The 27,017-nt window shown below is 41.5% G+C and overlaps 1 protein-coding gene across 9 annotated transcripts in view; it reads right to left on the minus strand.

The window, feature by feature from the left end:
* Positions 1-1,306: 1,306 nt before the first annotated feature.
* The window catches only part of gabra2a (gamma-aminobutyric acid type A receptor subunit alpha2a), a 261,180-nt gene continuing 235,469 nt past the window's right edge, over positions 1,307-27,017 (minus strand). For all 9 annotated transcript variants that reach the window (XM_072568481.1, XM_072568518.1, XM_072568500.1 and 6 more), the window contains 2 exons: positions 11,426-11,628; positions 1,307-2,723 (listed from right to left, as the gene is read on the minus strand). In XM_072568481.1, the coding sequence (XP_072424582.1) occupies positions 2,412-2,723; positions 11,426-11,628 (515 nt within the window). In that variant the 3' untranslated portion in view covers positions 1,307-2,411. The remainder of the gene's footprint in view (positions 2,724-11,425; positions 11,629-27,017) is intronic.

Raw genomic sequence — 27,017 nt, forward strand, 5'->3', positions numbered from 1 at the left:
CTGGTTCTTCAGCTGCTAATGATCCTTCCAGTTTCATCAAGCAATGAGCAACTTAATGAGCGACACTTAAAGGGAATACTATTGGCTCATTAAAACAAAATACATCAGGAAATTAGTTAATTTATCACCTTCCCTTATATGGCATCCAGTAACTTGGAACCCATTTTTAAATGAGACTCGATGTTCAATTTGGCTGGGCCACCCCTTGAATATACCAGTCTTTGAGTCAAAATTAATTGTGCAGTATTAAATGGAAACATAATAATTTAATCAAACCAAGAAAGGAATACTCAAAAGCCAAATTTAAAGTGGTGCTTCAGTAGAGGGGTTTGTTTGAGGTAGGGGGTTGTGGGGAGGCTGTTGTGTTACAGGCTTGATGTATTCCCACTGCTCACAATCTTTACCTGCCTGAATTCAGGATTGTCCTTGAAAAATAATAATTACAAGCAGTGCTACATTACAACTGCATCATTCCAATGCACATACAGTTGTACTGTGGAAGATGAGACTCTGTACAGTATACAATCCATCAGAAAAATCTGGCAGCTCAAAGCCTGTGTCTGCATTCTTGTGTGGAGTGGAAATGCAAGCCAAGGCAACAGAAGCCCAAGTATTCCTTGTGAGGAATTTGGCGCCAGCATTTTTCTTCCTCCAGGAGCTATAAGTCAGTAATTATTCTGTTAATTTTTAAAAATTCTTTTTGGGTTATCTTGACAAGGCGCACACACACACATACACACAAACTTTGTGACCCACTGCTCCTCTCATTACCTATTCTGCTGGGATCAGATACCTTGGGTCCCTGGCACAATCTGTCCTTCCACCAGTTCTGACTTCTAGTCATCAGCAATTCCATTTCCACTGCTTTTGAGTGGAAATTAAATCACAAAATGCAAATGACACCCTGAAGCTAATATTTCCTTGAAGTGGCGAGGGAGGAAGGGCAGAGGTGCAGATGGTTTGCTCCCGCTTGCGCCCAGTCATCTCCAAATTCCAGCACAAGTTGAAATTGAAGTTGTTTCTTGTCTTAAACACATCTGCAATGAAGATATCCTCTGAAAATTAAGAGCAGCTTGCAGTTCCTAATATTAATCCACTCAGTGTGTTTCACTAAAACACATAAAGATATTGATAATTATGTACAAGGTTGTGATCATTAAAAGAAAGTGCATTCACCCCAGTGATCCTTAAATAATTCGAGAAGAAAACTGCTTAAAATACAATCATGTCACTTTTGTGCATTTGTTTTTATACAAAAAAACACTCAAAACATTGACTTTACAGAAGAAAATCTATCAAACACAGCTTTGAGTTCATTTTTCTTTATTGTATCCCTCAAGGTTCTGCATTGTTAAAGTTGGTTCAGAAGATAAAATGGATTTCAGAGATGTTAATGTGGTTACTGAGGCACTTTGTCTGTGCATTGTATGATGCCATTGTTGGGTATGTCACACAATGTGCTCTGCGACCTCAGCACCAGTATCATCATGCAAATCCCCAAATCACATGCGTCATATTTAACATTAAAACCAAAATGGCAGCACAAAACAAATGTGGAAGAAATACAATAAAATAAACATTAAAGTTGTGTTATGAAATTTTTTTGAGAAACCTATTTCTTGTGTTTATTTAAACATTAATTATCTCTTGCAGTATATAAGAAACAATTCTTTTTACAAGTTAAAGTTTTGCACTGGAACCAATGTCAGTTGTGTACTAGACTGTGGAAATTAAAAATCACTAAGTACTACTGTTAATCATCAACACTTTCATATAACATGTGGTCTTACAATAAAAAATGACAGGAGTGTAACCCAATTATTTAATTCAACCAATAAGTGCTAACATATGAACTCTTTGATTTTAAGTATCTGCAATGCAAAACCTTGCAAACAGTTGTGTGGTACAAACCATTTGAACATATGAACCCAAGTTTTCACCATTACACCTCTGTGGAAGCAAATTTCAATTTTACCAGCTGGGTAGCAACCAGGCAGAGTGATTGCTCACCTATTATAGATCATACCTAATTTGCATTCAATAATTTTCCATGGAGCAAATGTTTTGGAGTCTACAATGAATGAGTGGTCTGTTCCACCAGGTTAATTCCGCAGATATTCAAATTGAAAATGACCCACTCATCATTACAACCCACTCCACATCTCGTCGATACTAATCCTTCTAATGTCCCATATCTTGTTTCAATTCTCCTTTAATTGATTCCGCAATACAATTCATTTTCTAAATCAAGTTGTGGATCATGTGGACTTTGCAACTCTTCTGTGTGTGAATCATGACAAAATAAAGGCTTATTTCTATAAACATACCAAAGTACATAGATTAGCAATTACAGGTTGCATTTGGCATCATTACCCTTTAGAAATTCCACTTGTCTTAAAATGCATCAATGACTACTTTGCTGCACCATCACTCATCTCTTTAACAACAGTTTCTCTGTTTAAATATGTGGCCCAGTACACTAAATTGAACGTTCCAAATAAAACAGGGAACATTATCCTGGACATTCTGTCGATTTTGCTTACGCTATTAAATGTTTTCTTGGCCTCCTGTGGCTTGGTCTCTGGTTTGGCTTCTTTTGGCTCTGCAGTTGCACTCTTTGCAATTGTTGGTAGTGCTGAGTCCTTGGTGATGTTAGGTGCATAATTGGCAACTGCCACAGCATAAGCATTATTCTTCTTCATGACAGAAGCCTTGTCTTTCTTCTGTGGAAGTAAATGAAAGTGATTCATTGATTTATCCCTCGTCCTGCAGAATCAGTGAATGAGACTGCACAAGAGGCTGCTCTTTTACCCATTGTATCAGTTGGCTCTTTGAAATGAGTATCTAATTAGTCCCATTCTCTGCTTTTGTTCATAGCCCTGCCAATCTTGCTTCCAAAGTTATTACTGCATCTGCCGTTCAGTTCAGTTTATAACAACTCACTGTATTAAAAATATGTTCCTCAAGATGCTTGTGGTTCTTTTCTCAATTATTTTGCTTGTTAAAGTAAGCTTTGTAAAGCAAAAGGAATGACAGAACAGCTGGAAAAAAAATCAAAATTTTGACTTAAGTCAAAATAGTAACAACAGCAAAATACATGAATAAATCCAAAAAATGTGTCCATCTCATGGAAGAGAAGATACTGCTAAGGGAGAGGGATGCTGTGGATGTGTTCATGAATGGATGCAGACACCATGCTTAAAAAGGCTCAGAACTGTCAGTGTGGAGTGGGAACAGATGTATAATATTCAGCCTTTCAGATCATTGATTTCAGCACATGCATCTGGCAAAGATTCCCTTCTAATCACCTGGAATTATGTTGAGTTTGAAGCATTAAAAGACTCCATTCCCAGCATGGAACTTGTATGATGTTGGCAAAAGTGGCTCAGAATTGAGGTTACCAATGTTTTGGGTCTGCTTGCCCCTGACAAGTGTTATGTCCAGAGAACAAATCCCCCCCCCTAAAAAAAACATATTCACTTCCATATTTCATATTTGCATTCTTTCTTTTAGAAATAGCTAACCTTGCCAGACTCTAGCTGAGGCTGATCACATGGCTATATTTCCGAAATCCTCTGTATTTTACAGACATTCCAGCTGAAATAGACACAAAGGATTTGGAAACAACTCGCCTGCTTCAACCTAACTCTGGAAAAAGGAAAACATAAGAGCTATTTTGCTAAAATGAGAAGTAATACCTTCTCAGGATCGTTTGGGGTGGTGGTGGTGGTAGGGGGGGGGGTCAATGGCCCAGTGATATCTTTATTAGACTATTAATCCAGGTACCATGGTAATAATCTGGAACTAAGGTTTGAATCCCATCAAAGGACACGGTGAAATTTGAATGCAGTGAAAATCTGGAGTCTAATGATGACTTGAATCCATTGTCAATTGTCACAAAAATCCACCTGGTTCACTAATGTCCTTTAAGGAAGGAAACTGCCATCCTTACTTGGTCTGGCCTACATGTGACTCCAGATCCACAGTAATATGGTTGACTCATAACTGCCCTCTGGGCAATTAGGGATGGTTCATAAATACTGGCCTTGCCAGTGACACCCACATCCCATGAATGAATAAAAACAATCACCTGACAATGGAAACTCTATTTGGGGGTGGAGGTGCTGGGGTAAAGCTTAGCTTAATGACTTTTCAATTGATCTATCAAAGTGGGCCATCAGGGCCTGAAATGTTTGCCTTTGTCACAATACAAAAATCGGAGCTGATAATATAACATAAATGCGCTAATGCCTCAACTCATAGCAACAGATAAGTTATATACAGTCAGTTCTGCAATAAAGCGCTAGTTCTGCTCTTGTGCAATCCCATGTTATAAGAAAACCATGTAGCAGCAGCACCATTTAAACTAATGGGGTTAGAATTGCGCTATAACCAATACATGCTTCAAAACTTCATGCTTTAGAAATAGTGTTCTCAATTTGTCAACAGCGTTACAGTGCATTTGCACTAATGAAACACGCATTATAGCAGAGGACTTGTATCCCATGTATGTTGAGCATTCTGCTGGCGTGGGAAGGTCATTATTGCTATTTATTTTTGAGTTTCATCGATTTCTCATCAGTTATAGCACAAAATCAGGAGAATCCCTAGGGGAGGTCACATGTATCCACATTCAAAACAGAAATAAGTTTCATGCAAAACATTAACTGAGATTTTAAAATAAATATTATTTCATGACTCATTCATCGTAAACATTGCTTCAGCGGCCTTCTCTGAGACTATTTCAGTATTACAGCCAATTCCTGAAAAAGATGCTCTACGTCTCAGTAGAAAAGTGTTTTCTGACCACACGTATATTTACTTTTTTTCCCCTTTTTTCTTTTTTTTTAAACCCCCACACTACCGCCTAACTGTGGTAGTGCTTATATTTGTCCCAGCACCCATGGTGTGTGTGTGCAGGTGTGAGACACAGTGAGAGACACAAGGTGCACGAATCTTTATTCAATTTCCACCACCAGGAAGATAGGAAAACACCCGAGTGGCCAGTGACAAGCACTGCCCTTCAAACCAAAGGGCAGTGCTGTGTGATCAAAACAGTGAAGGGGAGGGTAGGGACTAAATCAAAATAGAGTTGGACAGGGAAATAATGCACTCCACGTCCTGCGGCGCCCACCTCTCCCTGAACGACTCCAGGGTGTTGGTGGACACCGCGTGCTCCTTCTCCAAGGACACCCGGGCTCTAACGTAACCCTGGAAGAGGGGCAGGCAGTCGGCCCTAACGACCCCCTCCACGGCCCGCTGCCTGGACCAGTTGATGGCCAGTTTGGCCAGGCCCAGGAGCAGACACATGAGGAGGTCTTCGGACCTGCCCTCCCTCCTCCGTACCGGGTGCCCGAAGATCAGGAGCGTGGGACTGAAGTGCACACATATATTTATTAGAGATCATGTCATCACATTATTACAGCTGTTTGTATTTCAACTGTGTCAGTATTAGAAGCATCACTTCTTAATGACAGAGAGCAGCCCAATGGTCCAATAGGACTATTGGCAAATTTACCTTGATTAGAACCACAATTATCCAATGTGTCATGTTGGCTCTTTGAAATGGGTATCCAATTAGTCCCATTCTCTGCTTTTGCTCATAATTAGCCCTGACAATTTTGTTTCCAAAATTATTACTGTATCTGCCCTTTCACCAGCCTTTTGGTCCAGGTTATAACAACTCCTTGCATTAACAGTACAAGTTCCACTGCTGCATTGTTACCTGAGCAGGAACATGTAGCTTCTGCAAATTTATTTGAACAGCAATAAATTTAAATGTTAACCAACAGCTGACGGAAGAGCCAATACTTTCCTAAAGTTAAAATCATTCAAACTACGTGCAAAATATTTGACTATGGTTTCACTAGTCAGATGAAGAATATTTGGATACAGAATAAAACACCAATATGACATCTTAACTCCAAGACAAGAAAAGGATTTCTCATATGCCAGATCTTACTAATCAACCTGTTCAGAGATTATACATTGTTGGAACAAGTGGCACTTGAACTTAGGCCTCCTGGTGCAAGGGGTAGGGACACAACTGTTGATATACCTAATTTTCAACATTATATGTTCTATTTACCTCACTGGAAATGATTGACATTTACAGGCCAATTAATGAAGTTAATGAGGATAAAAGTTGGGAGCATGATAGAAAAAATTGCTGAATTATTAGTAACCATTTTCCAGAACCATGCAATGATTCGGCTAGATCCTCTCCACCATCACACCCTCTGGAGCATTTAATTTCTATACTTAACCAGTTCTAACATACAAAAAATGAGAAAGCACCAAAGAAGATTTGCACCTTTGCTTACTTGGAAGTAGCTGTTTTATGATTCCCTTTATTGTTCTTTTTTCATTAAAAAAAAGTGGCATTGCTTTTATTTGGCACTTCGAATGTTTTCCTAAAATTTTATTTTGAGTGTGTACTCTGTAAAAACACCCTCATAAATGTATCTACCAAATCTTAACTGACAGCTAAGTTTATTCTTTAGAAGGTGATGAGGATACAATTTAGAAGAGTGAGAGTCTTGTAGCCCTCTAGGAGTTTGTGATTGAATGCAGCAATTTGATTCAGGCAGTTGGGATCATCACTCCATGAATGCAGTCATAATAAATTACAACCCCCAGAATCTTATGGACCTATTGGTATTTAAAGTCAATTAAATGAGCTCAAAATTAGGAATGGGTGGTAGCACAAAATGAGAGACAGTGAATGAGAAGTATGTTTCATTCTCCAAACAACTCTCTCTTTAGAAAGACAATCGAATGAGGTATAAAACTGGTGGGCAATTGCTCCTGTCCATTTTATATTAATGCTGAAGACCTACATTAACCTCAAATGTTCCAACAGCACACATTGAACTACTGACTTGCCCAGATTCAATTTACTCCTGAAAATAAAGGATCACCGTACTTGCAGAGTACAAAAGCAAGGGCAGGAGTCCTCAGATCTTTATCAAGTTATGTTCTTATATATGAATCTGAACAATTCATATACTCAGTTAAGACAACTCATAACTTAGTCTCAACATGCTAACTGGGTTCAGGATATGTCATCTGGGCTGCAGAGGAACTTGGAGTGGGAGGGGAGAAGTCCAGTTGTCGTGGTCCTTGTAGGTACCAGTGATATAGGAAGAAAGAGGAAAGAGGTCCTGTTGAGGGAATATGAGCAGTTAGAGACTAAAAAGATAATAAACTGCAAATTACTATCTAAGCCTCAACCTAAATGGCACAGGGTCAACAAGATTAAAGAGGTTTTATGGCTCAAAGATTGGTGTGGGAGAAATTGGTTTGAATTTACAGAAGACTGGCATCAGTACTGGGGAAGAAGGGAGCTGTCCCGATGGGATGGCCTCCACCTGAATCATGGGAAGTGATTGCTGGGTCATTTGCTAAGGTATCTGCATCTTCAATAGCCACGGGTTAGGTGCCAGAACACTAGAGAATGGCTAACGTGGTGTCATTATTCGAAAAAAGTGGTAAGGAAAAACCAGTGAGCCTGACATTGGCGGTGGGCAAGTTGTTGGAGGGACAGGATTTACATATATTTGGAAAAGCAAGGACTGATTAGGGTTAATCAACATGGCATTGTGCTTGAGAAATCATGTCTCACTAATTTGATTGCATTTTCTGAAGAAGTGAAGAAGATTGATGAGGGCAAGCAGTGGCTGTGATCTATATGGATTTCAGTAAAGCAATCGGCAAGGGTCCTCATGGTAGACTGGTTGGCAAGGTTAGATCAAATGGTATCCAGGGAGAACTGGCCATTTGGATACAAAGTTGGCTTGAAGGTATGAGACAGAGGATGATGGTGGAGAGTTGCTTTTCAGACTGGAGACCTGTGACCAGTAGTGTACCACAAGGATCGGTGCTGGGTCCATTGCTTTTTTTCATTTATATAAATGAATTGGATTTGAATAGAGGTGGAATGGTTAGTAAGTTTTCAGATGACAAAATTGGTGGTTTAGTGGACGGTGAAGAAGATTATCTCAGACTACAGCAGGATCTTGATCAGATAGGCTGAAGCAGTTTAATTTGGATAAATGTTAGGTGTTGCATTTTGGAAAAGCAAATCAGGGCAGGACTTATACACTTAATGGAAGGGTTCTGGGGAGTGTTGATGAACAAAGAGACCTTGCGGTGCAGGTTCACAGTTCCTTGAAAGTGCAGTCACAGGTAGACAGGGTAGTAAAGAAGGTGCTTGGTATACTTCCCTTTATTGGTCAGTACATTGACTATAGTAGTTGGGAGGTCATGTTGCACCTGTACAGGACATTAGTGAGGCCACTTTTGGAATGCTGCTTCAGTTGTGGTCTTCCTGCTATCGGAAACATGTTGGTAAACTTAAAAGAGTTCAGAAAAGACTTAATGATGTTTTGCCGGGGTTGGAGGATTTGAGATATAGGGAGAGACTGAATAGGCTGAGGCTATTTTCTCTGGAGCATCAGAGGTTGAGGCGTGAGGTTTATAACATTATGAGGGGCATCAATAAGGTGAATTGCCAAGTCTTTTTCCCAGATTAGAGGAATCTAAAACTAGAGGACAGAGGTTTAAGGTGAGAGGGAAAAGATTTAAAGGGGACTGAAAGGGCAGCTTTTTCACACAGAGTGGTACATGTATGGAATGGCTGCCAGAGGAAGCAACGGAGGCTGGTATAATTACAACATTTAAAAGGCATCTGAATGGGTATATGAATAGGAATGGTTTAGAGGGATATGGGCTAAATGCTGGCAAATGGATGTGGGGAAGATAATAAATCAGGAAATGGAAAAGATATGTGAGAAAGACACTATTACAATCATCATGAAGGACTTTTAATATACAGGTGAACTGGGGAAAATCAGGTTGGTAGCGGATCTCAAGAAAAGCCATTATGGAATGTCTACGAGATGATTATTTGGAGTAACTTGTGGTACAGCCAACGAGGGAACAGGCAATTCTGGATTTGGTGATGTGTAATGAGGCAGACTTGATTAGGGAGTGTAAGGTGAACGAATCACTAGAGGGCAGTGACCATACATAATAGGATAGAATTCACCCTGCAGCCTGAGATGTAGAAGCTGGAATCAGAGGTAAAGATATTACAAGTGAGTCAAGGTAACAACAAAGACATGAGGGAGGAGCTGGCCAGAGGTGACTGGAAGGGGAGCCTGACAGGGAAGATGGTGAAGCAGTAGTGACAGGAGTTTCTGGGAGTAATTCAGGAGGCACAGCAGAAATTCATCCCAGGGAAGACAAAACATTGTCAGTGGAGGATAAGGCAATCATGGCTGACAAGGGAAGTCAGGGACAGCACAAAAACAAAAGGAAAAGTATGCAATGTGGTGAAGGTTAGTGGGTAGCTAAAGGATTGGGAAGCCTTTTTAAAAAGACCAGAGGGTAACTGAAAAATCACTAAGTAGAGAGAAGATGAAATATAAGGGTAAGGAAGCGAGCAACAAAAGACATTTGCAAAAGTTTTTTCATATATTTACAAATGGTAAGAGAGAAGCAAGAGTGGACTTTGGACTGCTGGAAAATGAGGCTGGAGAAGTAACAATGGGGAACAAAAGAATGGCTGAGGAATGGGATAGATACTTTATATCAGGAAGATAGACACCAGCATTATCGCAGATCTTTAAGAGAGGCAGAGGCCAGATGTGAGTATAGTAGCCATCATTAAGGAGAAGTTGCTGAGAAATCTGAAGGGTCTGACAGTGAATAAATCACCTGGATTTGATGGACTACTCCCCAGAGTTCTGAAGGAGACAGCTGAGGAGATCATAGAAGCATTGGTGGTGATCTTTCATAAATCACTAGAGGTAGGGAGGGTCCTGGTGGACTGAAAAATAGATGTTGTAACATCCCTGTTTAAGAAGGGAGGGAGGCAGAAGACAAAAGATTATAGGCCGGTTAGCCTGAAATCGGCCATTAGTAAGAATTTAGAGTTCATTATTAAGAATAAGATTGCAAACTACTTGGAGGTGAATGGCAAAATAAAGTTGGGTCAGCTAGGCTTCTTCAAGAGGAGGCCATGCCTGACAAATCTGTTAGAATATTTTGAGGAGGTAACAAGCAAGTTAAACAAGGGAAAACTGTGGACATGACCTATTTGGATTTTGAGAAGATTTTTGAAAAGATGCCGCACAGAGGGCTGCCAAATAAGTTAGGAGTCTATTGGCTTAGGGGCAAGGTACTGGCATAGAGGATTGGCTGACTGGCAGAAGGCAGGGGATGGGGGTAAAGGTATCTTCTTCATGATGGCAGGTGGTCACTAGTGGAGCTCCGCAGGGGTCTGTGTTGGAATCACAACTATTCATGCTATACATTAACCATCTGAACGAAGGAACTGAGGGTATTGTTGCTAAGTTTGTATATGACACAAAGGTAGGTGGAGGGACAGGTAGTGTTGAGGAAGCAGAGAGGCTGCAGAAGAACTTGGACAGGCTAGGACAGTGGGCAAAGAAGTAGCAGATGGAATACAATATGGGAAAGTGTGAGGTTTTGCACTTTGTTCAGAAGAATAGAGGCACAGAATATTTTCTAAACATAGAAAAGCTTCAGAAATCTGAAACACAAAGGATCTTAGGATTCTTTGTTTGTGATTCTCTTAAGGTTAACATATAGGTTCAGTTGGCAGTTAAGCAATGTTAGTATTTGTTTCAAGAGGGCTAGAATGCAAGAGTAGAGATACACTGCTGAGGCTGTATAAGGCTCTGGTCAGATTGCATTTGGAATATTGTGAGCAGTTTTGGGCCCTGTATCTAAGGAAGGATGCACAAGCATTGTAGGGGGCCCAGGGGAGGTTTACAAGAATGATCCTGTGGCTGAAGGGCTTATCATATGAGAAGCAGTTGAGAACTCTGGATTTGTACTCGGGAGTTGAAAAGGATGAGGGAGGGATCTCATTAGATAGAGTGGAAGTGGGGAATATGTTTTCACTAGTAGGAGAGATTAGTACCCGTGAGGAAACTCTCAGAGTGATGGAACAATTCTTTGGAATGGAGATGAAGAGCAATTTCTTCAGCCAGAGAGTGGTGACTCTGTGGAATTCATTGCCAGGTCATTGAGTGTATACAAAACCGAGATTAATAGATTCTTGATTAATAAAAGGATCAAGGGTTATGGGGAGAAGGTAAAAGTTGAGAATCATATCAGCTTTGATCAAATGTCAGACCAGACCAGATGGACCAAATGGCCTATATCTGCTCCTATATCTTATGATCTTATGGTCTCAACTGATATCACCCACAGTTTCACATATCAATGCGATGTAATCACTGGGAGGTTTCTCAGTGGATAACCTCATTTACTGTATTACTTTTCACTAAATCGTATGGTGAATTTATCTTTTAAACCATAGATAATGAATGTGCTATGTTGTCATGGTTTGCACATTAAGATTTGATTAAATGCAGCTGAAAGAATTGCTTACCTTATCATTCACAACACTTTTGCCATCCCAAGCCCAGCCTCGTTTTGTAAAATAATTTACTGTGGCAAATTCTATTAATGCAGAGAACACAAAGGCATAGCAGACAGCAATAAACCAGTCCATGGCAGTTGCATATGCAACTTTCGGAAGCGAGTTTCGAGCACTGATGCTCAGGGTTGTCATTGTAAGCACTGTTGTAACTCCTGCAGGAAGATAAAAAAATAGTAACAGACAATTTTACAATAAAAATAGTCTGTTCAGTACAAAATATCCCATGCAAAGGTCTCATATATTTAGTTTTTGGACCAAGCAGAAAACAATGCTTAATGATTGCTCAAAACAAAATGGACATGGTTGTTTTGTTTGTGACAAAGTAGAAGTATTCTTCTCCAGCTCTTTGCTATCAAACAAGTTTTGCTGCAATGCACATTTCAGATGACATGTTCCCAACATTACTAAATATGTGGTCTCTTTTGACAAAAACCTGGAGGTTGCATTCACAAGTTGCCTGAGGTGTAGCTCCTGCCTTTTTAATCAACTTGAATTTGCTGTGATCTTTACAACGTTAAATCCATTTTTATGTTCATGTGCAATACTAGTCACGTATTAAAACAATAATATTATTCTCTCTCATTAAAAGACTTTATATGCCCTGATTGGTTCCTAAGCATTTTAATATTTTTCTTTAGCATTAAGTTGCTCCTATTCTATTTTTGAACAGAATACTTGTTTTTTTCTCCCTTTTCCCTGCACTTAGCTTGACTACTTATTGAAATTCCAACAGACAAATGAATTGCATAAAAGAACATATTAATATGATATAATTAATATTTATTCAAGGTGGAGAGGGGTTGATACAGCAATTGATTCAAAAATAACCCAAATGTTACTCTGATGGTGGCTTCCAAATTAGGGTGGGGTGATGCAGGATAAAATTATGATGCAGGATAGAATGAGGGAGGACCTAGCTAAAGTAGACTGGAAACAAAGATTTTGTGGTGGGATAGTTGACGAGCAGTGGAGGACTTTCAAAGAAATTATTCAAAGTGCTCAGCAAAAGTATATTCCAGTGAAAAGGAAGGAATGTAAGAAAAGGGGTAATCTGCCCTGGGTGTCTAAGGAAATAAGGAAGGCTATCAAATTGAAAGAGAAGGCATATAAAGTGGCCAAAAACAGCATGAAACTAGAAGATTGGGAAAACTTTAAATGTCAACAGAAAGTCACAAAGAGAGCTAGAAAGAAAAGATCAAACCTACAAAAACAAAAACTACCACAGAATATAAAGACAAATTGCAAAAGTTCCTATAAATGTATAAAACGAAAAAGAGGACTAAAGTAAACATTGGTCCTTTAGAAGATGTGAAGAGGCAGTTACTTATGAGAGATTATGAAATGACTGAGGTATTGAACAGGTATTTTGTATTGGTCTTCACAGTGGAGGGCACTAATAACATGCCAGTAACCGACAAAGAGGCTAAGGTAGGTGACGACCTGGAAACAATCATTATTATGGAAATAGCAGGTGGACTGACGGTAATTTTCCAAAATTTGCTGGACTCTGGGGCAGCTCAGCAGATTGGAAAACAGCAAATGTGACACCACTGTTTAAAAATGGAGGTAGACGAAAGATGGGCAATTATAGACTGGTTAGCTCAACCTCTGTGGTGAGGAAGTTGCGTGAGTCTATTATCGATGAAGAAATAGCAGGGCATCTCGAAAGAAATTGTCCCATTGGGCAGACACAGCATGGGTTAATGAAGGGCAGGTCATGCTTCACAAATTTTCTAGAATTCTATGAAGACATTTCAGCAAGGTGGTCGCTGGGCACCCAGTGGCTATGGTGCACCTAGATTGCCGAAACGTCTTCAACAAGGTGCCGCACAACATGCCGCTGCATGGCATTTAGGGTAAAGTATTACCATGGGTAGAGGACTAGTTGACTGACAGGAAGCAAAGAGTGGGGATAAATGAGTGCTATTCTGGCTGGCAATCAGGGGCTCGTGATGTGCCTCAGGGATTGGTGTTGGGACCGCATGATTTATAATTTATATAGATGATTTGGAGTTGAGGTCCACATGTAGTGTGTCAAAGTTTGCTGACAACACTAAGATGAGTGGCAAAGCAAAGTGTGCAAAGGACTGTGAAACTTTGCAGAGGAATATAGATAGATTGAGTGAGTGGGCAAAGGTCTGGCAGATGGAATACAATGTTAGTAAATGTGAAGTCATACATTTTGGTGGGAGTAACATTAAAAAGATTACTTGAAGGGTAAAAAGTTGCAGCATGCTGCTATGCAGAGGGACCTGGGTGCATGAATCACAGAAAGTTGGTCTGCAGGTACAACAAGTGATTAGAAAGGCAAATGGAATTTTGTCCTTCATTGCTAAAGGGGTTGAGTTTAAATAGGGAGGTTATGCTGCAGCTGTATAGGGTGCTGATGAGGCCACACCTGGAGTACTGTGTACAGTTTTGTCCTCCTTACTTGAGAATGTACTGGTACTGGAGGGAGTGCAGAGGAAGTTCACTAGGTTTCTTCCGGAGTTGAGAGGGTTGGCTTATGAGGAGAGACTGAGTAGACTAGGATTATTTTCATTGGAATTCAGAAGAATGAGGGGGCATTTTACAGAAACATCAAAATTATGAAGGGAATGGATAAGATAGAAGTAGAAAGGATGTTTCCACTGGCAGGTGAAATTAGAACAAACGGGCTTTGTCAAGGAGAATACTGAGATACAGGCTACTAGACTAGATGGGATTGAGGTTCACAAGGAGGAGGTGTTAGCTATTCTGGAAAGTGAGAAAATAGGTAACTCCCCTGCACTGGATGGGATTTATCCTAGGATTCTCTGGGAAGCCAGGGAGGACATTGTTGTGCCTATGGCTTTGATCTTTGTGTCGTCATTGTCTCCAGGAAGGATGTCAGAAGACTGGAGGATGGCACCCAGAGTGATCGGGTTGTTAAGAAGGCATAAGGTGTATGAGCTTTTATTGGTAGAGAGATTGAGTTTCGGAGCCATGGTCATGCTGCAGTTGTACAAAACTCTGGTGAGGCCGCACTTGGAGTATTGCATACTGTTCTGGTCACCGCATTATAGCTAGGATGTGGAAGCTTTCGAAAGGGCTTAGAAGAGATATACTAGGATGTTTCCTGGTATGGAGGGAAGGTCTTACGAGAAAAGGCTGAGGGACATGAGGCTGTTTTCATTGGAGAGAAGGAGGTTGAGAGGTGACTTAATTGACACATATAAGATAATCAGAGGATTAGATAGAGTGGACAGTGAGAGCCTTTTTCCTTGGTTGGTGACGGCTAGTACATGGGGCATATCTTAAAATTGAGGGGAGATAGATATAAGACAGATAGTTTCTTTACTCCGAGATAGTTTCTTTACTCAGAGTGTAGTAGGGGCATGGCTGCAAGAGTCATAGACTGGCCAACTTTAAGGTCATTTAAATGGTCCTAGGATAGTCATATGGACGAGAATGGAATAGTATAGGTTAGATGGGCTTCAGATTGGTTTCGCAGGTCGGCGTAACATCAAGGGCCAAAGGGCCTGTAATGCGCTGTTATGCTCTATGTTCTATGAATTAAGGGATAAAGTGAGAGCACGGGTAAGTGGATCTGAGCTCACGAAAAGATCAGCCATGATCTTATTGAGTTGTGGAGCAGGATCGAATGGCCGGGTGGCCTACTCCTGCTCCTAGTCCTTATGTTCTTATTACTTGGGCAAAATCAGCAAAATAAATCAATGGGCCAAGTTTTGTTGCTTATGGAGATGCAAGTTGACTCACAAAATGCAGAAAAGCAGGAGTAGGTAATTCAGCCCCTCAATATTGTTCCACCACTGTATTTATGTGGCTAATATCTGGCTAATATCAACCCCAGAATGTTGACAGTGGGGGATTAAGTGATGGCAATGCTATTGAATGTCAAGGGCTGTTGCTCTCCCATTGCCATCACACTGAATGCATTCTTAACATGCCCAAACTTCTACTCCTATTTCATAACACTTCCTCTCTCTTGCAGGTACCATAGCATCTGCACAGTTGTTGCCTTAAGACATTAAACCCTTAGGATATCAGCTCATAGATTCTCTAGAGGAGGCACCAGTTCCCATGCACCATCCAGAGGGGATGAGGGACCTAGATGCTATTCCAGATAGCCCATACTCACAAGGAGACAGAATGGTACTTGTTGAAGGAAGACCCACACACAAAACACCTAGAATTCCCCTCTCATGACAATCCAGAGGTGTTCGGCCCCTTCACCTCTATTCAGCTTTCCATCCCTGCGGGAGCTCAACCTGAGGGTGAAACCACATCCAGGCAGGACACTCTCAACATGACTGGACTCACAAAGCTCCCACCCCCCCTAGGGCTGTCCATCTAAAATAACCAAGGCCAGCAGCTAGGTCCCTCCAACTCAGCTGTGGACCCTGAGACTGCATTAAGACGTTGTGAGAGGGAAAGGTGAAAGACGTTGTTCAGGCTGCACGTGGATGAAATGGCATTGTAAGCACACTGTCACACGTAAATGTATGTTCACTTTACATCTTCAGTTGTGTCAGCAATCACCAGTTTCACTGCATCTACAACAGTGAACGTAGAAAGTTTAGCCATCCTTAGTGCACATCATGTTACTCCCTGTCTGAATTTAGCTATCCTTTCCATAGCACCTATCCTAGCGTGAAACATTGTTATGATTGAAAGGGGAAGCATCAGATGTTGTGAAGGCTTCCATTAGTTTGCAACCTGAACTTTTATTATCATTCATTAACTATTTTCATATTGTTTTTCATATTATTATTCAAGCTGTACGTACAGTTGGCATTACACGGGGGATGCTGCCCTCTGCAATATCAAAACAGTCAAAGATATAACTCAATTCCACGACATGGGCTAACAAACAGATCCTGCCTGTTATTGCTTTGACTGATACTACTGCGCTGTAAGATGTTAAAGGTGTAGTACCTTCTGAAAAAAATCATTTGCTTACTCTAGACAATGCTGCAGCTCTTATGAATCCTCTCCAGCCATCAAGTAATCTCTTTATTTACAGGACAAAGAATCCAAGATTTAAGCAATGTCTTCTCTCTGTACAGTCCTGTAACCAACCCTAGTGATGGAAACGTGATAGGTAGGAGCCATCTTTTGGCCCTTGTTGGTCCCGATGGAAGAACGTATCACATTTCACATACACTGGTCATTATGACATGGTGATCTGACCATTGCCTCTAAATAAAAGTATATTGGCAATCTCTCTCTCTCTCTCTCTCTTCCACCTGTATGGAAATCCAATGGAGACAAGGAACCGTGCCTCTCCTGGATCTTTACTGCATCACGAGGGCATGTCGACTTGAAATTCTGCACATTGCTACAGACCATAGACCTACTCAAGCTTTCTGGCACATATTTAATAGGCGATTGCATATGTGGCAGCAATAACGAGAATATATCTGCTATCCTTCAACCCCCATATTACCCAAGAAATGCAACAAGACATACAGAATAATGGTGTGGAAATCTCACAGTCTAAGACGAGAAATGAGCAGCTCTTGCAACTTGTGCAGGCTTTAGAACTGTAGAAGCTGCTTGCAATTTTTGCTACGAAGGTGAATCATTACAGCTTGCCTTACCTTACCTGTGTTTCACACCATTATTGGTTGCAATTTCTAACACTGAATGACATGGTCAAGATGGCTATAGTGAGGCAGATGGTCAATGCCTGAGGTCCATACAGACAATTATGTGACAACAGATGTCTTTAAGGTGCTCTGTGTCAGGGGCTGGTTTAATACCATTGCCCCTTGAAACATTACACATCACACACAAGTAGGTCCTGCTCCCTCAGAGAAATCAAAACACTTACTCAGCCCACTCCAGTTGTGTTGGCAGCATTTTCTATTTCAGTTGCGTATTTGCAATTCAGTTGAGGGTGGAAGGCAACACAGGTCGTGCTTCGTGGAGTGAGTCACTGGCTCAGTTTATCAATCTAGGCGGCTCCACAAACCTTCAGGTACCTTTTTGCCTTGCTTTCCCTGTCAACTCCAACAGTTCTGATCTTCCAAATGTTCCCATTCAACCCTTAACTGCTCATCTCTCCTCTTTAACCCCTGACCCTGACATACAGCTTAATTATGCACTTTTTCCCATTGAAGCCAGAGTGGTGATGAGTATTTATGACACTCCCTCCTGCAATACCCATTGCTCTTCTTCGCCCTATCATCACCCCCCCTTCCACAATGAGTTGACTCCCCTTCCATAATTATTGTCCTTCTGCATCAGAGTGTTGCGCCTCCAATTTTTGAAATTGACTTAAACAAAAACAGAAATTGCTGGAAAAGCTCAGCTGGTCTGGCAGCATTGTGCACAGAAATCAGAGTTAACATTTCAGGTCGAGTGACCCTTCCTCAGAATGTTGTTTCTGGTTTACTGCATCCACAGTTCTTTTGGTTTTTATTCTGAAATTGACTACCCAAGTGACCCCATCATAGCACTGATCTCTGATAACCCCCCTTGATTTTCAGTGACCAGATTCCCTGACTGGCCATGGTTACCCTGCTCAGTAGCCCTGAATGATGAGTGACCACACACTTGCATTATCCCTACTGCCTCACCACAAATTTGCCGTCTGGTTGCACTGGACTTGAAGGACAGGCCATGGCATGCTCTCAAACTGTAGTGATATAAATCCCTGATACTGATTGGCCCAAATACCAATTGACATTATCCAAGCCTGTGGACTGATATCAAAAGATACCCATGACTTGCTGTGCATTGTATAAGTGTTGGCATATGTACTACAGTTCCTTTGGAGAAAGTGTCATAAACATGAGAAATGTAACAAAATGTGTTGACAAACTCATTTTAGCTATCCATGCATCCTGAAATGGACCATTGGGGTAGAGGTTGAACCTTCACCCCCAATTATCCCGAGTGTTGTATGAGAACAGTGGGATCATCCAAATAAACAAGACTCAGTCTCTTGACAGGCAGGCAATATCTTTAAAAATTCCAGAGGCATCAAACCACTCAAACCACCTCTAGTTTTAGGCATCAGGGCTTATAAACTCTGCAGCATATATTCTATTATAATGGCCATGCATGGTGCAACACTCTCAATTGAATAAAATAGTCATTTACATGAAGATGTAACTACACAGCTCAATGGCCACGATGGCCCTTTGAAAGAATTAACAAATTAGTCACTTTCCAGCTCTTTCTCTTTCGACATGCAACATTTTACATTGAGTATGTGTTCAATTCCCTTTTCAATTTTACTACTGAATCTGCTTTCACTACCCTTTCAGGCAATGCACAAAAAGAAATCTTTTCATTTTCCCTTTGGTGCTTTTACCAATTAGAATCTGTGTCCTTTGATCACCATCCCTTCTTACCAACAGGGACAGACCAGTTTATTATTTAAGAAGTTGCAAATGGAAGTGAACACTGATTCGGTGAACAGCCATATTTCTGACCTTATAATGTAGGGGAGTTCATTGATAAAGCATTGGCAGACTATGACAGAAATGTCATTGAGTTAACTGGAAATATATTCAGCAATTTCTAGAGAGACAGCAAAGGGATAATAGGACAGATGATCAACAGCTTGACCAAAGAGGTAGTTTTATGGTTGCATTAAAAGAGGAAAGAGTTGATGTAAGAAAAAGAGGTTTACGAAAGGAATCTGGGGCTGGGAACCAAAGCAGCTGAAGGCACAGCTATTAAAATGGAGGATGCTCAATAGGTTAAGACTTGATATCTCAGAAGGTTGAAGGCTGGAAGAGATTACATAGTTAGGGAGAATTGAAGCCACTGAAATCAATTAACATAAATCAGTGAGCACTAAGTGAATGGAACCTGATGTACGTTGTGACAAGAGAATAGATTTCTGGAAGCAGGCAGTCTGAATGATGCTGCAGTTGGATGGTCTAAAGCTCATCCTGAAATTAAATACAATACCACAATAACAAGCAGACTGGCCCAGTCTCAGACAATTGCCAGACAGGGGGCTGGAGGACAGGCATTTGGAGTTTTAATTCTTTGGGGTTTTTTTCTTCATTTTGTGGGATGTGGCCATTGCTGGCTGGCCAGCATTTATTGCCCATCCCTACTTATTCTTGAGAAGGCGGTGGTGAGCTGCCTTCTTGAACCGCTGCCGTTGACCCACAATGCCATTACAAAGGGAATTCCAAGAATTTAACTGAGCAATAGCGAAAGAAGAGTGATGGATTTCCATGTCAGGATGGTGAGTGGTTTGGAGGGGAGCTTGAAGGTGATGGTGTTCCCAAGTATCTGCTGCTCTTGTCTTTGTGGGTTGAAATATACTGTCTGAGAATCTTTGGTGAATTTCTGCAGCGCATCTTGTAGATAGTACACACTGCTGCTACTGAGCGTCGGAGGTGGAGGGGGTGAATGCTTTGCGCTCAGTATAAGCAATGAAATATGATTAATTTTCTTTGTAAAGTAGCAAGACTGTGGGCGTTGATATTCATAGTCATGTGAGATAACATCCATAATATTAAACCTTGTATGGCATTGCAGCCCTGAGAATTAGACGGAATGTATGAAACAGCAATTGCTGAAATAGGAACAAAAGAGAACATTCATGATGTTGTCTTGTCATTTTTAAAATTTATTCATGGGATGAAAGTATTGCTGACGAGGTCAGCATTTATTGCTTGCCCCTAATCGACCAGAAGGCAATTAAGAGTCAGCAACATTGCCGTGGGTCTGGAGTCTCATCTAGGCTTCACCAGGTAAGGATAAGAGTTTCCTTTGCTAAAGGGCATTCGTGACCTAGATGGGATTTTTTTTCCCTGACAATTGACAATGGATTCATGGTTTCCTTAGACTCTTCATTCCAGATTTTTGTTGAATTCAAATTCCATCACCTGCCACGGCAGCATTCAAACCCATGCCCCCAGTATGTTGCCAGGGTTTCTGGATTAACAGGCCATTGCCACCCCTTGTTATGATGGCATATGTTACGATGTCAGAGCTGTACCATTAACTTAAAAATCAGGATTATATCCAGCTGTAATATCAGATTTACCTTTGTAACGGAGTAGCAGAGCCACTTGTGTGCTGTCATTGGATCCTTCCTATCTCATAACCAATCCCTCCATCTGAGGAAATCCAACAAGCTTCGCAAAGATCTTTACACTTGCCACATGCTTAGCATCTTCCATACAGAAGGCAATGTATTCCTGGCAGCAAGCCACGCGTTCACCTACTTTATTGCAACTTTCAGGTTTTGCAGTTGGAGAGGTGATTACTGAGAAGGAGAAGACTCCAGAGACAAGATCATTGATGAAGCAACTGAAGATGATTGCGTCCAGGAGACAATCCTGAGAAATTCTTGGAGTGGTGTCCTGGAGCTGAGATGATTCACTTCCAACAACTACAACTATCCTCTTATGTGCAATTATGACTCCAACCAGTAAGAGTTTCCTTTGCTTCCCATTCTCTTAGGTTTTGCTTGAGCGCCTGGATGTCAAGAATACTCTTGCCTATGAAATTCAGCTCTTCTGTCCTTGTTTAGACCAATTCTGTAATGAGGTCAGGTCACGTGTGATGCTGGCAGAAACCAAACTGAGCATCGGTTAAGTAGCTGTGTACGTGCCATTTGACAACACCCGTCAACAACATCTTCCAGTAGTTTTCTGCTGATTGAGAGTAGACTGATAGGGCAGTAATTGGGTTGGCCTCTGTGTTGAAGATGTGATATATCTGGGCAATCGTTCACCTTACTATGCAGATGCCAGTGCCGTGACTCTACTGGAATAATTTGGCAAAAACCAAAAGAACTGCGGATGCTGTAAATCAGAAACAAAAACAGAAATTGCTGGAAAAGCTCAGCAGGTCTGGCAGCATCCGTGGAGAGAAATCAGAGTTCTGCGGAGCAGTTCTGAGGAAGGGTTACTCAACCCGAAATACTAACTCTGATTTCTCTCCTGCTGAGGTAAAAACAAGGATTGCAGATGCTGAAAACCAGAGTCTAGATTAGAGTGGTTCTGGAAAAGCACAGCAGGTCAGGCAGCATCCGAGGAGCAGGAAAATCGATGTTTCGGGCAAAAGCCCTTAATCTCCTGCTGTGCTTTTCCAGCAATTTCATTTTTTTTTTCTGCAATTACTTCCATTGGTTCTCCATACTTCTGTGGGGCTGTTGTTGGGACCTGCAGCCTTAGCTGCTCCTGGTGCCTGCAGCATTTTAAAGAAAATGCATGTGTGGTGAATGAATTGGTCAGAGACTGGCATCTGTGATGCTGGGGTCTTCAAAAATAAGCCAAATGTGGATCATCCACTCAGTATCTTGGCTGAAGATGGATGCGATTGGGTGGCACAATGGCTCAGTGATTAGCATTGCTACCTCACAGCGTCAGGGACCTGGGTTCAATTCCAGGTAAAAACAATGACTGCAGATGCTGGAAACCAGAGTCTAGATTACAGTGGTGCTGGAAAAGCACAGCAGTTCAGGCAGCTCCTAGGATGCTGACTGAACTGCTGTGCTTTTCCAGCACCACTCTAATCTAGACTCTGGGTTCAATTCCAGCCTTGGGTGACTGAGTGGAGTTTGCATATTCTCCCTGTGACTGTGTGGGTTTCCTCCAGGTGCTCTGGTTTCTTCCCACAGTCCAAAGATGTGCAGGTTGGGTGGATTGGCCATGCTAAATTGCCCATAGTGTCTAAGGATGTTTACATTAGGTGGATTAGCCATGGGAAATGCAGGGTTACTGAGATGGGGGGGTGAGTTGGGCTGGACTTGTTGGGCCAAATGGCTTGTTTCCACATTGCAGGAATTCTATAATTGTGGGAAAATGTTTTTTGAATTGAAGAATGCAGGGGCAGGTCTAACAATGATAGCATTAGGTGCTCTGCTACAGCAAAATCAGGCCTAACAAAAGAGACGTAGTACAAGGAGAACAGTGGGTAGAGATAATCAAAGAGCAATAGCAAAAGTTCAAAGACACAGTAGAGATAAGTGGGAGAAAAGCTCTCGGGTCAGCAAGGAGAACAAAATGATCAGCTTCCCTGAGGAATGGAAGTTTCTCTTATCACAGTAAGGATATACAATGGAGTCTGTTCAGTGCATACAACTAATCTTTACAATGCATCACATACCCCACCTCTTTGCTCCTAAATGCTTTGTGAGTAATTCCACATCGCTTTTTGCCACCAACTCCCATCTAGAGGCCATTAATCATCCTACACATGAAGAATTGCTTCATGACATCAATCCTGAACTTGTTCTGAACTAATGTAAAGCTGTCGCATTCAATTTCATTTCAAGCTTTTTTTGAATTATCGTATCTTCCAGCTTATAAGGTGGGGGTGGGTGGGGGCTCCTGTATAACTACACTGGGAAGGTAACATTTTGTTCAACCCCGTGAGATTAATGCCTCTACGTTTTCTAACTCGACACAACTATATTCCTTGTAGTTCAGTCACTTGCCACCGTTATTCCCATTCTTTATGTATATTAGAAAGCTGTGTCAAACCAACACATAAGCATGTGAATAACCTTTTTTTTCATTGAGACACAGCGTCAGAGTGCCACTGGCTAGGCCAACATTTATTATCCATCCCTAATTGCCCAGAGGGCAGTTTGGAGTCAACCGCATTGCTGTGGGTCTGGTGTCACATGTAGTCCAGACCAGGTAAGGGTGGTGGTTTCCTTCCCTAAGGGGCATTAGTGAATGGATTCATGGTCATCATTAGGCTCCAGATTTTTTAAGCATTCAAATTCCACCAAGTGCTATGGCAGGATTCATGTCCAGGTCCTCAAAACATTTGTGGGTCTCTGGATTAATAGTCCAATGATTATACCATCAGACCATCACCAGCTTTATAATTGTTAATGGGAAATACTGACAATTAGTTGAAACAGCTGCTCATTTTGGTATGTACTTACAAAATCTTTACAGTCCATTCTCATTTGATTTAAACAAAATAAAAATAATAAATATTCCATGTGTTCCACAGTAATAGCCTAGAGTAATATGTAAATGAAGTTTACAAACAGAGGTGACTTTACCACAAAATTTAATCAAGAAACGCCTGGTTTCATCTGAGAATATTAGAATCAATATGATTGTTGCAGCATTTTCTACATCTAGCTGGTCACTTCAGCAGGCATTCAGAAACCAGCAGCAGAATGTTACAAGTGCCCTGACCAGAAAGGATGTCGCAGGTCAGCTGACAGGCCAGACGAAGTCTGCCTCTCAGCCATACCGTGTGGTGGGCGGGCTACATTTGGTGCAGAGAGGGATGTCTGCCTCTCAGTGGTAGGAGATCCCATCCTCTGGAGCAGCGGTCAATCCCATTGGCCAAAACTCTTAGCAGCATCAAGAACATCATGGATGCAGCCAGGCTGATCCCAGTAGATCCCTGTACCAAGAAAATTGGGGGGCACTGAGCATGAATGGTTCAAGCATCATGGGAAGGCTGGGTTTGGGCCTGATGGGGTAGGTTTTAATGTCCAGGTACGGAGGAAGGGAAGAGTGCACTGTCTTCTCATGGGGAGGGGAGCCCCAGGCATGCAGAGGTGACCTCCTGGAAGATAGTACCCTCATTCTCACCTGTTTGTTTCATTATTTATTTAAATATGGTGGGCAGGCTTCTGATTTTCACACATTTGCCCTACTTTATGAAGGACCAATCAGGTCTGAGTGGGAAGATGGTGGACTGGGCACTCGACCTATTTTACATGTCCCCTTAGAGCTGAAAATGCACCCGACTGGGGCACATAAAATCCAGGCTGTTTTTGGAGTGGAACAAGATAGGCCTGAAGAAATAGTTTGTATTTCTGGTATCATGTGCAGATTTGAAAAAAACACCATAATTATTACTGAACAAAATTAGCAAATATAATGAGAAAGCTTTATGCGATGTTAACTACCTGTTTAAAAAAACTCTTCTTGTGTGACAAATTTTCAACTAGGCCATAAAGTGAACACATCTGAATTCACTCCACTGAGTTCAGATGAACAGGTAGATTTTATAAATGGGAGGTGATCTGATAGATCAAAGCACTTCTGATGAATATAATGATTGCTGGTTTAATAATGAGTGAGACATTACAATGACAGCTAAATGACTTCTCAAATGCTGTTCAGTACTGTTCACCATGGGACACTGGATGTCCCATATTAAGACTCGATTGTAATCACACTTATCAAAGATGCAGAAATATGACTGTAAACTGGACTGTCGCAATAGTCTATATAATTATTGCCTTAAGTGCAGGAAATAATATGCATAAATAAAGCACCTTGTTGGATTCTGAAGGCACCCAAAAGCAAGTGCAAAGGATTAATTCTGACATGATGTATTGTCAATCTGGAGGCAAATTTATCTGTCAATTTGCACAAGGCAATTTTCCATAACCAGCAAATCAAAACTGGTGGGACTGATTGAGGGAAAATCTTGAATAAGACATCTCCCTGCTCTTCTTCAAATACTTCTACAAGGATGGTTTTCATATATTCGACAGGCATTAACATTTCATGCAAAGTGTTGCACCACTTGATAAAACAGTGGGCCACATGGTGGCACAGTGGTTAGCACTGCTGCTTCACAGTGCCAGAGACCTGGGTTCAATTTCTGCCTCAGGCAACTGTCTGTGTGGAGTTTGCGCATTCTCCCTGTGTCTACGTGGGTTCCCTCCGGGTGCTCCGGTTTCCTCCCACAGTCCAAAAATGTGCAGGCCAGGTGAATTGGCACTGCTAAATTGAAGGGGTAAATGTAGGGGAATAGGTCTGGGTGGGTTGCTCTTTGGAGGGTCGGTGTGGACTTGTTGGGCCAAAGGGCTGGTTTCCACACTGTAAGTAATCTAATCTAAAACATAGTTTCCCTTGCGCAGCATGAAGTATCAAGCTAGATAGTATGTGCAAGTTGGTAGTGGAGGTTGTAACCATAATGTTAGGATTCGGTTACCTCAGTTGGCTGGACAGGTGGCTTGCAATACAGGATATACCAACAAGAGTGGGCTCAAGTTCTACATTGGCTAGAAATGGTGAAGGACTCTCCTGCTTAACCTCTTCCCTCATCAGAGTTGTGGTGATCCGCAGGTTAAACCACACCAGTTGTCCCTCCCTCTCTCATGAGAGAGTGGACTTTGGCAATTTTACCTTCTTACATCCATAATATTCCTGTTCAGGGTTAGATGTTGGAACTGAAATAACCATAAGACCATAAGACATAAGAGTGGAAGTAAGGCCATTTGGCCCATCGAGCCCACTCTGCCATTCAATCATGGCTGATGGCATTTCAACTCCACTTACCCGCATTCTCCCCATGGCCTTAATTCCTTGTGACATCAAGAATTTATCAATTTCTGCCTTGAAGACATTTAGCGTCCCGGCCTCCACTGCACTCCGCGGCAATGAATTCCACAGGCCACCATTCTCTGGCTGAAGAAATGTCTCCACATTTCTGTTCTGAATTTACCCCCTCTAATTCTAAGGCTGTGTCCACAGGTCCTAGTCTCCTCGCCTAACGGAAACAATTTCCTAGCGTCCACCCTTTCCAAGCCATGTATTATCTTGTAAGTTTCTATCAGATCTCCCCTTAATCTTCTAAACTCCAATGAATACAATCCCAGGATCCTCAGCCGTTCCTCGTATGTTAGACCTACCATTCCAGGGATCATCCGTGTGAATCTCTTCTGTACACGCTCCAGTGCCAGTATGTCCCTCCTGAGGTGTGGGGACCAAAACTGGATACAGTACTCCAAATGGGGCCTAACCAGAGCTTTATAAAGTCTCAGTAGCACATCGGTGCTTTTATAATCCAACCCTCCTGAGATAAATGACAACATTGCATTCGCTTTCTTAATCACGGACTCAACTTGCATGTTGACCTTTAGAGAATCCTCGACTAGCACTCCAAGATCCCTTTGTACTTTGGCTTTATGAATTTTCTCACCGTTTAGAAAGTAAACATCTATTACATCATAGCGTTACCTTTTGTTTTTGCAGACATATGAAAAAGGGCAGTTTGCTATCTTTGTATATTGGAGCCCCCCCAAAAAATTGCTGCATAGATGTGGTTTGATCCTCAAATAGCCCAGAGACTAAATTGACAATCTCCCATTTGCAGAGGCAAGGAACCCAAACCTCACCAACTCCATCCTCCCAAGACTGTTGTCACTTCAGGCCACTGATACCCAATTCCTAGTGACAGGATTGACACATGCCACTGAGCAGCATGAGTTTTGCACTCAGCAGTGCAATTATTGCACTAACTGCAAATAAATCTCTATGATGGTAAAAATTTCAATTGCCTTGAGTGGGGATTCCCTCCTCATATAGCCTGGAGTGAAGCAATAACACAGGTCAGTTAGTGTAAAAACAGCACACAGTTAGGGCATGCCTCACATTCACCGCACCATGAGAACTGGTCAGGCTGGCACAGTAACATAAAAGCTGCTGGACATGCACATTGAAAGAGGTGTTGGGAAATAACGTTTTTAGTAGGCATAATTAACTTTACAACATTAATGTTTTTAAAGTTAATTTTGATCAAACAGGGTATTTACAAAATGATATTTTAAAAATCTGATACATCACACTAAAAAACAATTTTAGTTCCA

Source organism: Chiloscyllium punctatum, chromosome 1 (assembly GCF_047496795.1).
Source record: "Chiloscyllium punctatum isolate Juve2018m chromosome 1, sChiPun1.3, whole genome shotgun sequence".
Taxonomy (NCBI): Eukaryota; Metazoa; Chordata; class Chondrichthyes; order Orectolobiformes; family Hemiscylliidae; genus Chiloscyllium; species Chiloscyllium punctatum.